General features: G+C 51.0%; 1 protein-coding gene across 1 annotated transcript; it reads right to left on the reverse strand.

The window, feature by feature from the left end:
* On the reverse strand, positions 1–6,259 carry LOC130597798 (lymphocyte antigen 6E). Its single transcript, XM_057406674.1, has 3 exons — positions 6,101–6,259; positions 1,886–2,005; positions 1–824 (listed from the first exon to the last, which is right to left on the reverse strand). The coding sequence occupies exons 1-3, from the start codon at positions 6,150–6,152 to the stop codon at positions 616–618; spliced, it is 381 nt and encodes a 126-aa protein (XP_057262657.1). The 5' UTR covers positions 6,153–6,259; the 3' UTR covers positions 1–615.
* Between the last annotated feature and the right edge of the window lie 8,911 nt (positions 6,260–15,170).

A 15,170-nucleotide genomic window follows, 5' to 3' on the forward strand; every position in this document is an offset into this window, starting at 1 on the left:
TCAGGTAACAACAGGAGCATGTTTATTCAGGTCTGGTACTTACAGAACTTGGAAGGACAAAAGGACATGTCATTTTCCAGAAAAGTCAGCCCAGGATCAGAAGAAACAATAGGATTTTATAAAAAAGAGACTGCAGCTGCAAGGGGCCGGGAATGTGTCTCCCTTTGGGTCATGCATTCCTAATCCCCGGGCCATCCATGCGCTGGAGCACGCCGGTGCCAGGCACCTCCATAGAGGTGAGAGGCAGGAAGGTCTGAACGCTTTGACCGGGTGGTGTCTGGGGTTCAGTCGGTCCTCAGCGAGTCCCAGCTTTGATTTAGCCAACCTTAGAAACGAGGGTGAGGGGGAGTATTAGGTATAAAAGCAGAAACCCTTCCAAAACGATCCACCTTTGCCAAGGAGGTGTGAGAGTGCAGTGGAGTATGTCCACAGAAGAGAACAGCTTGGCCAAACTGCCCAGGTCTCCAATGCTGGAAGAGCATAAAGTCTGGGAAACAATCACCTTGGAAGCCTGTTGAGAAGTAGAGGATCTCCTTGCAGACAGCAACAGAGAAGATATTGGCTAATGAGACCTGCGACAGCCTATGGAAGACGGCTCTTCCTCGGCCAGCCCCATCACTCGCGAGCCCTGAGGATATAGATGAAGCTAACGAGGACCCCCAAGGCCAGGACAGTGTAGCTGGCTTTCACGCTGCTGGAACCACTGATGTTGCAGAGGAAGGAGTCGCAGCAGTACACGGAGGCAGCCGCTATGCCGAGGTTAATCCCGGCACTGGGGCAAATGGGAGAGCATCCTTTCGAGATGGACTGGCCAGACTTGCCTCCTGTATTTAGGGTGAGGTAAGAGGAGGAGAAAGAAAAACAGGAGGAGATTGGGTTTAGAATGTTTCACTTACTCTGCAAAGGAAGTAACAGCACGGAAATAGCCAAAGCATCACATGAGCACAGAGAGGATGAAGTGCTTCTAAGCATCAGGCTATGACAGTAACCTCAGCCAGCTCAACACCCGTGATAACCTCCCTTACAAACACTAGAAACCCACGCAGCACCCCAGGGACAGCCCTTGCAGGCCATCAGCCAGAGTTTGGCCACAACAGCTCCAGTGAAGAATCTCAAGTATCTCAAGCTTCACCCTGGGACTCCTCAAGCGAGACACGGGGCGTAAAGCACCAGGGAGGCAGAGTAAAGTCCCTGTTTCAGTCGTTGGCTGCGAGAGGCACAGCCTACACTTAGCAGCAAGAAATAGGAAACCATTAGCACTGCGCTAAGAAGACAGGTTTATAAAAGCTCCCTGCCTCCATTTGTACACGCACAAGCCACCCACATCAAGGGCTGCGCGACTCAGACGTGCAGCATCCCTCCCTCTTGCAAGCTGGGCTCTGAGCTCTGCCATGGTGCTTCCTTAGGAGCAGCATTCAGGAAGCACAGACCCCACCAGATCTTTCCTGTCTCTTAAGGAGGAGACCTGCAAACCTCCCTTCCTGGCAACCCCACCTCATCCACAGGCAGCGAAGAAGCAAAGGCGGGATTGAGGGATGAACTAAACCCCAACACAGGGCAAAAAGCAGGAAGGGCAACCCCGGAGCTTCCTCCAGAGGAAGCCAGCAGCATCCTCCACGCTTTCACTTACTCATCAGCAAACTCCCTGCCCCCATTCCGGAATTCCCTTTGGATTCCCTGCATCGGTGCAGGCGTGTGGACTTTAACATGACTCCGTCTGGCAGCACGTCCCTCCTAAATCCCTTGGGCTGGTCCGACACTCAATCTGACCACAGAACTTTTCCCCTTTTCCCACCCAAAGGAAGGAAAACCTCCCCGCAGCTCACAAGGAGACCCGGGAGAGCAGCCAAGAGGGGCAGAAGATGCCGGTCCCGTCAGCACTCACCGATTCCTACTCCGACGTATGTTGTCACACAGTGGTTTTCATTCTCCCCGCACTTGACAGGCTTCAGGCAGGCCCAGTTGGAGGATGCATCCGAGCAGGAAAAGCAGATGAGTGTGTGGGCTGCAAGAGAAAAGCACACAGCAGTCAGGGGATGAAGGCAGGAGCTCTTGACATGGTGGTCCCCATCTCTGACACATGGCACACGGCCACAGCCACACTTGCTATTTCGGCTGTATCAATCTACCTTAGGTTTTCCCCCCCAAAAAAATGGCCAAGTGAAGGGTTCAAGCACAAGCAAGGGGTGATGGGTTTAAAGTTAAACAGGGGAAGTTCAGGTTGGAGATAAGGAAAGAAATCTTTACTGTGAGGGTGCTGAGGCACTGGCACAGGGTGCCCAAGGAAGTGGTAAATGCTCCATCCCTGGCAGTGTTCAAGGCCAGGTTGGATGGAGCTTGGAGGAACCTGCTTTAGTGGAAGGTGTCCCTGCCCATGGCAGGGGTTGGAACTGGATGATCTTAAGGTCCTTCCAACCCAAACCATTCTATGATCCTATGACAACGGATGCATTTTGAGCTTTTGCAGGATGAACTGTCAGCTAAAGCCTCAATACAACCACAGGTAAACCTTTATGGCACGCTCCTGTTTGCTCAACTGCCACGGGCATTGATGGGAAATGCTGCAGGCATGACCACAGGTCTGAGCTTCCCATGACTTTCTTTTGGCAGCAGGGTACAAAGCTCAGGCTATGCCTGAGTTAGTGCATGTGGTGGAAACAAGTAGCTAGAGCAAGGCAGCACTGCAGCGTGACCTTCAAGGACCTGCCCTGTCCTGCTCCCCAGGGAGTTATAACACTATGAAGGCAGCATACGCAGCCAAGCTTTTAAGTTGGAGTAGAGGGATAGCAAAGAAACCCATTCCTTCCTCCATGGAACTGGCTTATCCTATGCCAGCAGGACAGACTAAACCAGCTTCTTCCCATCCCTCAGATCTACCCAAGGAAGAGAAAAGATTGGAACATCCCATTCAGAGGTGGGAAATGGTTGCAGAAGGAGCCTGGACCTGTGACTCAGCAGGGACATGTACACTCTGCAGTGGCCGGATGCTCTTGTCTGCATTTTACATACAAGAACATCACAGCCATGCTGCAGTTGTTGACCTACATATGAAGACAGATCAGGTTTGTTTTGAGCACTCAGACAAGCCCTCCCATGAGGCACTGCCTTTCTCTGCTGTGTTAACAGGATGCAAAACAGAATGGGGGCTCATTCAAGATAGGAAGTGCAAGGCAGCATCATTCCTGCTCTTCCTATCTCTTCTAGCCCCACCACAAACAGATTATCCTAAGCCCTGGGAGAGCTCACTGTGGCTCAGCAGTCCCTGTCATGGAGTATTTGGAAGAATAGATATACTGGTCAGCATGACCAATGGGACTGAATGACCTCTTGAGGGTCTCCTGATTACCATTCCTATTGGGAAAATAAAGCTTTTTATTGGGAAAAAAATATCAATATTTTTTGGAGGAATGACTTTTGGGCAGCCATGGCCAAGGCAGGGAAAGAAGACTAAAACATAATCTTAAGGAAACAGATTAAAACAGGTTAATGGGAGATCCTGAACATCACATCAGGACAGGCAAACGACCCTGCTTTGGAGACAAGGCCAACAGCACAACCCCCTGAGCAAGAATTTCCTGGGCTGTCCCATACATATTCCAATGATTATCAGTGTGCCAATGACCCTTGCAACAAAACCGGAGCATGCCAATGAAGCAGCCACAACCCACACACAGCACCAGGATTACAGGGCCACCCGTTGAGTCAAAAGCCCCAGGAAAGATGCATCAAAATGAACCTTGCCTCTGGATCTATGGCAGAAGAAGGAGGATAGAGCCAGGCATTAAGTCTACAGCCTGTCATTGTCCCTGGGTGTCACCGCCCATGGGTTGTCGGGTTGTCGTTGTCCATGGGGTGTCCAAACCTCAGTTTGGAACCTCAGAGCGAAGGCCAGCTCCCTGCTGCTCCATTGTCCCCAGCACGTTTCTGCTCTCCAGTCTCTGGAGTGACCTATCCCAAACCCTTCTCCTTGCAACCATCCTGAGGGCAAACTGAGGAGGCAAATTGACTCATCCCATTGCACAGGAACCCCGCCTGCAACCAGGAATGAAGTGGATTACAGGCTTCCTGTGGGCATTATGGCAGGACATATGTTCCCATATGCATTTGCTCACTACGCTGAATGCACGCATCGAGGGGTGCAGGGCTATTCATTGAGGCTTAGACATTCCAGATACAAACACATCAGAAATACTTGTACATGCACACAAAGGCACCTTTAGGCATGAAATTTGCTGCCACGTGACTCAATCTACGCTCCTACCACAGCATCTCCTACCTATCCCCATGTTTTCCTTTGTCACCCTGCACATTACCCCTTAATATAGACAATATCTTCCCAGGAGAAGCAAGTCCTTCAACATCGTTAAAGAGGGAATAACTCAGAACCGGTGCCACGTTCTGCCCCAGCAAAGCACACCACTGCATAACCCACCGCAGAGTTAAAGAGAGCAAACAGGCTGAGTGCTTTGGACAAAAGGCACAAGAGGGGTGGGCAGGATTGTGCCCCAGCCGGAGACAGAGCAAAGAGCTGGAGTTCAAGGCTATAAGGAGGAAAAGAAAAGGGGGGAAATAAAGGCCCAAGACTGAACAATGCGAAAGGGAAGCCTCATATCCACCAAGTGCACAAGAATCCATATGTTTATTCCTTTGCTGCTCGGCTCCTCCGAGGAACAAAGAGCTCCCAAAGCAGAGCGGATCAGTTGGGGGAATTCCTCAGATAAGAGTTTGGATCCATTCTCGCATAGAGCAAGGAGAAAAGGGAAAAGAAAAGCCTTTAAAAGCCCGCTCTGAAGCTGAGCAGCAGTGAAAAACGCTGTTGCTTCGGCAGCTCTTCCATTCAGTCCCTGCGTCGAGAGCTCTTTCCTTTTCCATAGCTCTTAGAAAAAATCCTTATGTATATGCAAGATCTTTAGGAGACTTGGAGCAGGGGGTAAAGCTCATCTACAATAACTTTGGATGTGCTGGAAGCGTTTGGGGTTATAGCTACCTGGAACCAACTCTCTTGCCTGGCTAAGAACTTACTTTCAAGCTGAAAGGGGTTTTTGGAAGGGGGGGAAATGAAACCTTTTAACAGCCTTGGCCTGGACAGCCCATTCTCCCTGCTGGAACTGAGCACACGCCAGCTGGCCTCAAACCCAGACCCAACGCTTGGATTACCAGTTGCTTCCCGGATCCCAAAGGGAACGGGGCATGGGAAGGGCAGCAAACAAGTAGTTTCTTCTCACCGGTATCCTCAGGAGACAAGGGGAAGCCCGTGTTAGAGCAGGGCCCAAAACTCTCCCGTTTGCTCTTTGTTTGGCTTCTCCAAACATCGACATATGGAAACAATATGGGGGTTTAGACCGCCCCATGGAGTTTGGATAGTCAGAAATGGAGTCGATGGGAAGGCGGGGATTGCAGACCCTGCAACTCGGATAACTTGCGGTTTAACACCCAGCAACAGGAAGCACGTTCTCCCCAGCGTGGCTGGCAGCCCCAGGATGCTGCTCCACGGGGCATGGTCCCTTGGGGGTCATCGCCCCACATGTTGGCCACCACTGCCTGCCCCGAAGAATGATGGGGGGGGGTGGGGGGGTTGGCAGCAGAGCCAGAATCGCGACCGGCTCTGGCCAGACTTTGCTCCATCAGCCATTGCCGGGGCTGGGCTCCATCTCCCCTCCACCCTCCTTCCCCTTGGCTCCATCTCTGCCCGTTCCGGCGCCGTTATATCCCGGCTCGCTGCACCGAAAAGGGGGAGCGGAACCGGCCCTGGTCTTTGTTCGAGCTGCAACCGGGAAAAGCTCCAAAATACCTCCATGCACAGCTGGAGATGCGCACTTACACAGGCACAGGAGCCCTGAAGTTCCTGCTTCAGGAGGGACCCTGCTGCGAGGCAGGTCTTGGAAAGACACCCCCGAACCCCGCTCTAAACCCCAGCACGGCTCAGCTCCATCCCCCGCAGCTCCTTTACAACCCTCAACTTCCAGCACCCACCCTTTAAGACGCAGCACACAAACACAGCCCCATCTGCTCCCAGATCCAGGGTTGGGGAAGGACTGGGGCACCTCAGGAAGAACTGATGATTGTGGGTAGGTAGCGTGAGCATCCCTCTCCCCCTTACCTCTCTCCACGCACAGCACCGCAGCCAGCACAGCGAGCAGAAGCGCCTTCATGGTGCGGCGGTGGGGCCAGCGAGATGCGCAAGGCAGCGAGCGGCGCGCAGGGCTCGCAGCAGAGGGCGGGGAAACGACAGAGGCCCCGCCCCGCGGGCCGACCCGCGGCCCGCGCCACCTCCCCCCCCGCCTCTCCCGGCCATTCCTGGTTTCGTTTACCCGCTCCGGAGAACCGGGGCTGGAGGACAGCCACCCCCTGGCTCCGGGTCGCCCGAGGCGGCTCGGCTTGGCAGCGCCTAGGCCTTCAAAAGGGAGGTTAGAGCCTCGATTGAGCAGAACCAGCTCTCGTCTCGCCCCGAAGACTTTTTCCATCCCCATTTTATGGAATGATAGAAAAAAAAAGTAGGTTGGAAAATTATCTTTAAGCTCATCCAGTCCAACCATTCCCTGCTAAGGCCACTGCTAACCCATGGCACTGAGGCCTCGTCTCCACGGTGTGTGAGCACTTGCAGGGACGGTGACTGCAGCCCTGCCCTGGGCAGCCTGTTCCAATGCCTGAGCACCCTCTGGGGCAGGAATTGTTCCTCAGCTCCATCTAAACTTGCCCTGGTGCAGCTTGAGGCCGGTTCCTCTTGTCCCATCCCTTGTTCCTTGGGAGCAGAGCCCAGCCCCTCCTGGCTCCATCCTCCTCTCAGGCACTTGTAGGGAGCCATCAGGTCCCCCCTGAGCCTTCTCTTCTCCACACTGAACCCCCCAGGTCCCTCAGCCCTTCCCCATCACACTTGTGCTCTTTCAGGTCCTCTCTGTTTGCCTCAGGGAAGTGACAGGGGTAGGAGGACTCCCTGCATGCTGGACCCCAATCATGCACAGCCCTTTTCAAATGCATCCCTAATTCGCTTCACCTGCAAGTGATGCGCGGATTGACTCCACAACTCGTTAAAAGTTGTAAAGTAGGTATGCTTTTTATTCAGCGCTGAGGCTCACGGGGATAATTCCTCAAAGTCATGCGTACCTCAGTGTCGTTTCCCTGTACATTTATTCTCTAAAGTTATATATATTCATAAGGTTGCACAATACGCCTCTACGTATTCATGTCCTATCCCCGCTTCGTATTATAATGAGACAGAAGGTCCTCTGCGCCTGCGCATCGCCCCCTCTGGTCATGGGCAGGGGTCTCAAGATGAAGTAAATGAGTCTTCCTCCTCTGGGTAGGGGTCTTCAAGATGAAGTAAATGAGTCTTCCTCTTCTTGCACTTTTCACCTTTTTACTCTTTATGTGTGGCCTTAGAGTTTGGTCAGTGTCCCAGCCGTAAATCCTCTACTTCTCCCCTTTATCAGTAGAGTTTGATCAGTGTCCCAGCCGTAAATCCTCTGCTTCTCCCCTTTATCAGTAGATTCAGGCGTCTGCTTATTAACAGGACCGGAGGTCTCTGTTCTGCTTAGCAGGCATTTACAACAGATAGTCCTTTTGTTTAAACAAATTCCTCTAACCCCCTTGTACAACCCCCCTGTACAACCCCCTTGTACAACCCCCCCGTACAATGGTCAACCCTCTGTATCACAAGGATCTGCTGCATTCATGCCTCTTCTCCTCCTCTGTGCATTTTCATTCACAGATCCCTCGAGCACTACCCCATCATACATTAACAACCACCCTGAATGCACACATCCTGCATGTACAAACCCATGTGTGCAGGACTCCCTTTATGCATGGATCTCCTACATGCAAGCCCCCTGCATTCATAACACCCCCTCTTCATGTGTAACCCCTCTGCATGCACAGCCCCATCTAAGACCTAAGCACACAGAGAACCAACTTCCCTAGCTGTTTACCAGAGCCTAAATGGGATTAGACATACAGGATTGGGAAAGCTTAAAGATACAAGGGCTGTGGTGCATGGGGCAGCCTGGGCTGCTTGGTAGGATGAGTTTCAGAGTGTAATACACCAGGAAGCTTTGTTGAAGAGGCCCAGGTTCAGTAGGTCCCATAGAAATAGCTGAAGTCCTCTAGGAAATGAGCTGCAGGGCATTGCGGGAGGGACCTTGGCTGTCAAGGAAGCCTGGGAGTAGAGGAAACGGCTGGTGAGCCAGCAAGACACGAGCAGGTTTGACGAACTGCATGCCACAGATGGGTTTAATTCTGCATAATCAGCATTCCCTGGCAAATGCATCTGTCAGAAGAAATCCCAGCTCCTGACTTGTCAGAGTGCATTCAGAGTCCTCTACGTGGAAAACAAATCAGTGCCTGCACCCCTCCACTTCCGTTTGTTCTTCTGTGGCTCAGTGTTGTTTGCCATTGCCAGGTATTCCCAGCAGGAACTGACTGTGAGTGTTTCTGTGGTCTAAGATCACTGGAACAAGCTGCTGGGCCCATTTCATTCTCTGGTTTACAAATCAAACACCAAGAAACTGGGAAGTTTCAGCTTTGTGGCGCACTCATAGGACCCCGCTTTCAGACCAAGGTTGTGCCCATAAGAGTCAGTCTGGCTTTTTGTAGCCTATATATGAGCAATGACACAGGATTTATCTCAGCTTTGAGGTGCAGCGCCTGAGATTTAACATCTGGGTATGAGGAAAGCATAGAATCATCGAGACATGGAATGGTTTGGGTTGGAAAGGACCTTAAGATCATTCAGTTCCAACCCCCTGCCATGGGCAGGGGTGCCTCACAGTAGAGTAGGTTGGTCCAAGTCCCATCCAGCCCGGCCTTGAACACAGGGATGGAGCATTCACCACTTCTTTGGGCACCCTGTTCCAGCACCTCAACACGCTCACAGTGAAGAACTTCCTTATCTCCAACCTGAACTTCCTCTGTTTCAGTTTGAACCCATCACCCATTACATGTTCCTTCAGCTCTCCTGCTCCTCCAATGTCCTGTACACTCCCCTCATCCCCATGAGATGCGAACAAGGGCCTTGAGCTTTCTGGTTTTCTCCCCAGCACAATTTAACCTTATCAGCTCCACTGTTTCCTGGAGAGGACCTGTGTGCTGCTAGCAAGGAAAAGAGAGGACCTAAGATTGTCACAGGGGACACAGCTGGCCACGGGATCAGGAGTCATCCCGATACTGCTGAAATGGCTGGGTGGGGACAGCATTAATTACAGGATGCTGCAAGAAGAATGGGTGGGCAGAGCAACTGGACTATGGTAGAAGATGCTCCAGGTAAAGGAAGCCCTTTGAAAGCTTGCTGGTCTAAGCATGCATCTCCCACCTCCTTACCAAGGCTATGGTACAAAGCTCAACCCCCTGCCTCTGATGTCTTTCTATTCTATTCTAGACCATCACACAGCAAATCACTGCACTGAATGCTCCAGCCTTTCTTCTTGCACTTTGCTGGAGGGCTTCATTGAGCCATTGGCTTCATAGTGTGAAAGCAAGGCAAAAAAAGGTCTCTTCACAAGAAAGGGGAGGCAGCAGGGGTGGAGTCCAGCAATAGGAATGTGGGCTGTGCTGGGAGAGGTGGACACAGGCACATAAACACGCTTAAGGGAAAAAGGGATAAGGAAACATCTGGATCATAAAGCAGACTGGTGCTAGAGTGAATCATGCAAGGTTTTCTTGCATGATGAGGTGAAATGGCTTGTTCTAAAATCAGGAGATGAAGAATATGGCAGCTCCATTCGTGGATCAAGTAAGAAGGGCAGCAGAGGGGTACAGCAATTAAAATTAGGCTTACTAGGCCTGCAAAGCTTCAGTGCTGAGTTTGAGCTTGAAACATGGGCCCACTAAAGGCTTGGTCAGCTTCGAAGGAGGTGACTCTGCCCCTCTACTCTGCTCTGGTGAGACCCCACTTGCAGCACTGGGTGCAGTTCTGGTGTCCTCAACATCAGAAGGACATGGAGCTGTTGGAGCAAGTCCAAAGGAGGCCATGAGGATGAGCAGGGGCTGGAGCACCTCCTGCATGGAGCCAGGCTGAGAACACTGGGGCTGTGCAGCCTGGAGAAGAGAAGCTGTGTGGAGACCTCAGAGCAGCTTCCAGGGTCTGAAGGGGGGCTACAAGGCTGCTGGAGAGGGACTCTTCATCAGGGACTGGAGTGATAGGACAAGGGGTGATGGGTTCAGACTGAAACAGGGGAAGTTCAGGTTGGAGATAAGGAAGAAGTTCTTTACTGTGAGGGTGCTGAGGCACTGGAATGGGTTGCCCAAGGGAAATTGTGAATGCTCCATCCCTGTCAGTGTTCAAGGCCAGGTTGGACAGAGCCTTGGGTGCCATGGTCTAGTGTGAGGTGCCCCTGCCCATGGCAGGGGGGTTGGAACTGGAAGATCTTCAGGTCCTTTCTAACCCAAACCATTCATGATTCAGTGCAGCCAGGTGCCACGCAGTTTCCTCTACCACCACGTTTCTGTTTCAGGGCTTGGGTGAGACTTCCTGATCCCGGCCAGGGCTGTGCACGTGGGTCTCTATGGGGCACCAAGACCCCAGCTGAATTTGCAAATGAGGTGTTTCCCCCGTTAGTGGAGCAGAGCTGGTTTGTGGAGCAAACCTGCTGACACAGCCGTGCAGAGATGCCATGGGGAGGGGACAGATTCAGTCATTTTCAATAGTTACATCGTTCTCTGGAGATGAGAATCATTCAGACTCTGCTTCTGCTGGAGAAGACGGGGACTGCTCTATGGAAGAGTCCTGTCCCACCTCCCAAAGCTGTCTCACTGTGAAATGTGGGGTGTTGTTTCTGCAGAGCAGAGGAGCAGGAGGACATGGTCTTCTCCAGCCTGAAAGAGCAGGATCCCAAGATCTCCGTCCCTGCTGTGAGGTGTGTTTCCTCTCAGACAGTCTCCTATGAGCAGAGCAGTCTGCTGCAACGTACTCATGGCCTGAAGGCCCTCACTACCCCAGGTGTGGCATAGCCTTCTACACAGCAAAGAGTGCTGGAGTTGTGATGCACCATCCCTGAACCTCCTGCTCATACTGTCCTCCTCCATCTGCCTGAATGAGAGGGCTGACAATATGCCATCCCACCCCTGGATGTTTCTCCTCCTGAAGCCTCCTCTCATTGCTCTGGATCAGAGTTGCCCAGAAGAGCTTCAGGAGCAATCTTGGATCACCCAAGGATGCTCCAGACACAGGTTTTTTCATGGGTTCCTGAAAAAGTGGGCATGTTACCAAGTGCACCTTTGGGCTGCACCCTTTACTGGAACAGGGCTTTCATCTGCCCACTTAAAGCACAACCTCCAGTCACAATCAGGCTCTCAAATTTATGTACTTTCATTTCTGTTTGACATGAATGCTTTCGTTTTCCTTCTCTCCCAAGAGCTGTTAAGGTGATGGCAGTTCACTGGCTGGTGCATGCTCAGTCGGTACCCAAGACATCCATATTCTCACACCTCCTCTGCATGACTCATCCTGTCCTACTTGTTTATTCCAGGCTTTCAACAGGAAAATGATTATGAAGCTTTAAGGAGGGGTCATTAGGCAAAAGGTTAAACTCTGGTTGCTTCTGTGATCTCTCCAGGCTTCTGGAAGTGTGCTGGAAGATCTGGATTGAAAGGTCGCTGAGTGTGATCCAGCATTATAAGATTATAAGAGATAATCGCATATAAACTGGCTCCTCTATGAATGGGCTCATGTGGATCCGTAGACCTTAAATGCCCTGACCAAACTCACCAGGGATCTCCCTTCAGATTATGCCCATGGGTCCAGGAGCCCCATTTAAGCTCAGCTCTGAGCCTTTTGTCCTTGCCAGGACTATGCTATAAACGTGCCCATCTCCAGCCACCTCCTGGATGAACCTTGGACCTGTGCTGCAGGTAGCTTGTCTTCAGGCTCTGTTTCTGGCCTTGTGATAGCCACCGGACTCTGGTTGTGACCTTGTCTGCCATCCTCTCAGCTGATGGCCTTTGAACTATACAGTGGGTATACCTGTCTCCAGTCCCATCTCCATCTCCTGGGTGAACTTTGGACCCATGTTGTAGCCCTGATTCCTGTTCTGGCCTCTTTTGACCCATCAAAATCATTTTGCATTGACCTGCAAAGGTTCCTGTGCCTGGGGGCATCTCTCTCACAGCAGTGACCACTAGGTTGTTTTTGGGGGGAAGAGGCTTTTCAGGCCTTTTCCCATCCCTTCCATCAGTATATGTGCCTCTCTGTAAACAAGGAGCTCACCAGGCTCCAGGGAAGCTGCAGGCAAGGTATTTGTAGTACAAATGTTAAGTTTGGCATGGAAGACATAGGAGTGGGAACGTGCAAGTATATTAAAGCATGTGGAAGAACCAGCAGAGCAAGGGTTAAAAGGAAAGGCATGTGTTGGGTGCTGTAGAGCACCCTCCATCTGACTTCATTCAAATAAAAAGGAGGAACAAACTGACCTTAGATAAGAGTCTTCAGAGCACAAAGAACAGGGTGAGAGCCATAAAAATCGTGGAGAAAGGAAACAAAAGGGCTGGGAGAGTCAGGAATTTCCCCGAAGAGGAGCAAAATTAAAGGGAAAGAGAGCCAAACCAGCATCCTTTCTGTAAAAGCTGTGGAAGACAAGCCCAAAACAAGTTTGTTGTGCTCTGCCAAGCACCTCGTGATGAGAACCGCTTAGCTTCTCATCCTGGCTACCTGTGGCATAGAAGTGATACTGGCCCGATCGATCATCATGTTGGTGCTTGTGAGAACAGGGGTCAAATTAAGCCTGTAAGGATGAGTGTAAAATGAACTTTGTTTGAGATTTGGTGTGCTCAAATTGCTTTCTGCTCCGGGAAGATACCGCAGTCAGTTTTATTGCACTCATTTCCTGCAGGCTGCAGAAGGGAGTTTCTACTTCCCAGGAGCAGTGTCTGCACGTTATCTAATTGCTGATTAATGTCTAATGGTGGAGCAGGCCCTGGAGCTGGAGGAAGGTTCCAGATGAGCTATCCTGAGTACTGGGCATAGAGCCAGTGCCTGTTACTGGCCTTTGTGGGCTAAGGAAGATCCAACCCCTGTCACCCCTTTGTGTGGTGCCTGGGGACTTCCCTGGGTAAGAAATATGCTGGAAAGGGAGAAAACCATTTATCACTCATATTGCACTCACTGCCTCAGCACTACTATTGCTTTTACTGTTGGCTTGAGGTGTTCTGGAGGTTGAACAACCTCTGGTGTAAGGTTCCTACATGATGTCAATGGAAAAGCATCTTTGGGTCACCTCTGCTTCAAGACATTGCAATATATTTGACTTTGAACAGCCCAGTCTAGTGGAAGGTGTTGTTGCCCATGGCAAGGGTTGGAACTGAATGAGCTTTAAGGTCCCTTCCAATGCAAACCATGCTGGGATTTTATGAAGTGGCAAAGTCAAGCCTGGACACCACAGTTCTGCTCCAATGAAGGGAATCAGCAGGGGTTCATAGGTATGTAAGGTACATAGGAATGAAGCACAGGAGATGATCAGGAGAGAACTGAGTTTATTCTCCAAGCCCTAGTGGAGACATCAATGAGAAACTGAGGACCTCATTTTAGCCTACATAGAAGCTTCCCCATTGCAACTCTGAGCTTCTTCTCTCACTCATTTACCTTATTGTGCTGGTTTTAGCTGGGATAGTTGTTGTCTTCATAGTAGCTGGTGTGGGGTTGTGTTTGGGATTTGTGCTGGCAACAGTGGTGATAACACAGGGATGTTTTCATTGCCACTGAGCAGAGCTTACACAGAGTCAAGGCCTTTTCTGCTCCTCACGCCACCCCAGTAGTGAATGGGTTGTGGATACAGAAGGAGTCAGGAGGGGATACAGCCAGGACAGCTGACCCCAGCTGACCCAAGGGATGTTCCATGCTTTATGACATCATGCTCAGCATATAAAGCTCAGGGAAGAAGAAGGAAGGAGGGGACATTCAGAGTGATGGTGCTTGTCTTCCCAGGTCACCATTACACGTGATGGAGCCTGCCTGGAGATGGCTGAGCCCCTGCCTGATGAGGGGAAGAGGTGAATGAATTCCTTGGTTTGCTTTGCTTGTCTGTGCAGCTTTTGCTTTACTTATTAATCTGTCTTTATCTCAGCCCACAATTACTCCTCCGATTCTCTCCCCCATCCCACTTGGGGCATGGTTAAACTATGACAGTCCTTTTTGGTACCCAGTGTGAGGCTTGAAGGGTTTGAGATAGTGACAGATTTGATTGGAATGTGCTGGTTTGAATTTATAGCTGTTATTGCTATTTAGCTATTAATTTCCAGGCTTCTCTGCTTGACATGGGGCTTGCTTGTCTTGCTGGATATTAGAATCTAGTGTTTGTTAGTGGCTGCTTTCCATTTTAACTGTTTGCTGTACCATTGTACTGCTTTATCATGTTACTCTGCGGTGCCTGGGAACATTGTGATTAGGGCAATGGCCATGTGCCTGGGCTGGGAGATGGCCAGGCCATCGCTGCTGCTTCTGTGCTGCTGTACTGGACAGGGTGGAACTCCATTGATCGAAGGGAATGTGACCTGTGGATGAGTCCATGCAAGAGCAGGACACCCCAAAGAGACTGTGGTTGTTATCTATGCTGCAACAGATGTAAGGATGCTGGGGAGGGACTGTAGTGATAGGACAAGGGGTGATGGGTTCAAACTGAAACAGGGGTAGTTTAGATTGGGTATAAGGAAGAAGTTCTTTACTGTAAGGGTGGTGAGGCACTGGAATGGGTTGCCCAAGGAAGCTGTGACTGCTTCATCCCTGGCAGTGTTCAAGGCCTGGTTGGGCAGAGCCTTGGGTGCCATGGTCTAGTGTGAGGTGTCCCTGCCCATGGCAGGGGCGTTGGAACTGAAAGATCTTCAGGTCCTTTCCAACCCAAACCTTTCTATGATTCTATGTACCTTTGAAGGGATTGTGGTCCAAGGATAAGTCCATGCTGGAGAAGCTACACCTCAAAGCATCTATGGTTGTGGATAAGTCCATGCTGCAATAGGTACACCTTGATGCATCAGTGATTGTGCATGAGGCCAAGTTGGAACAAGTTAACTTCTGAAGGGACTGTGGCGCATGGATAAGGCCACACTGGAACATGTACACCTCAAAGAGACTGTGGCTATGGAGAAGTCTACACCACAGCAGGAATAGCCCTGAAGAGACCTTGGCTTATAGATAAAGCTTCACACAGAGCAGGTACAACCCTAAGAGACTGCAGTCCATGGATGAGTCC

The sequence above is a fragment of the Pezoporus wallicus genome, unplaced genomic scaffold (assembly GCF_028554395.1).
Source record: "Pezoporus wallicus isolate ANWC-B61680 ecotype Strahan unplaced genomic scaffold, APGP_CSIRO_Pwel_v1 contig_13859, whole genome shotgun sequence".
Lineage (NCBI taxonomy): Eukaryota > Metazoa > Chordata > Aves > Psittaciformes > Psittacidae > Pezoporus > Pezoporus wallicus.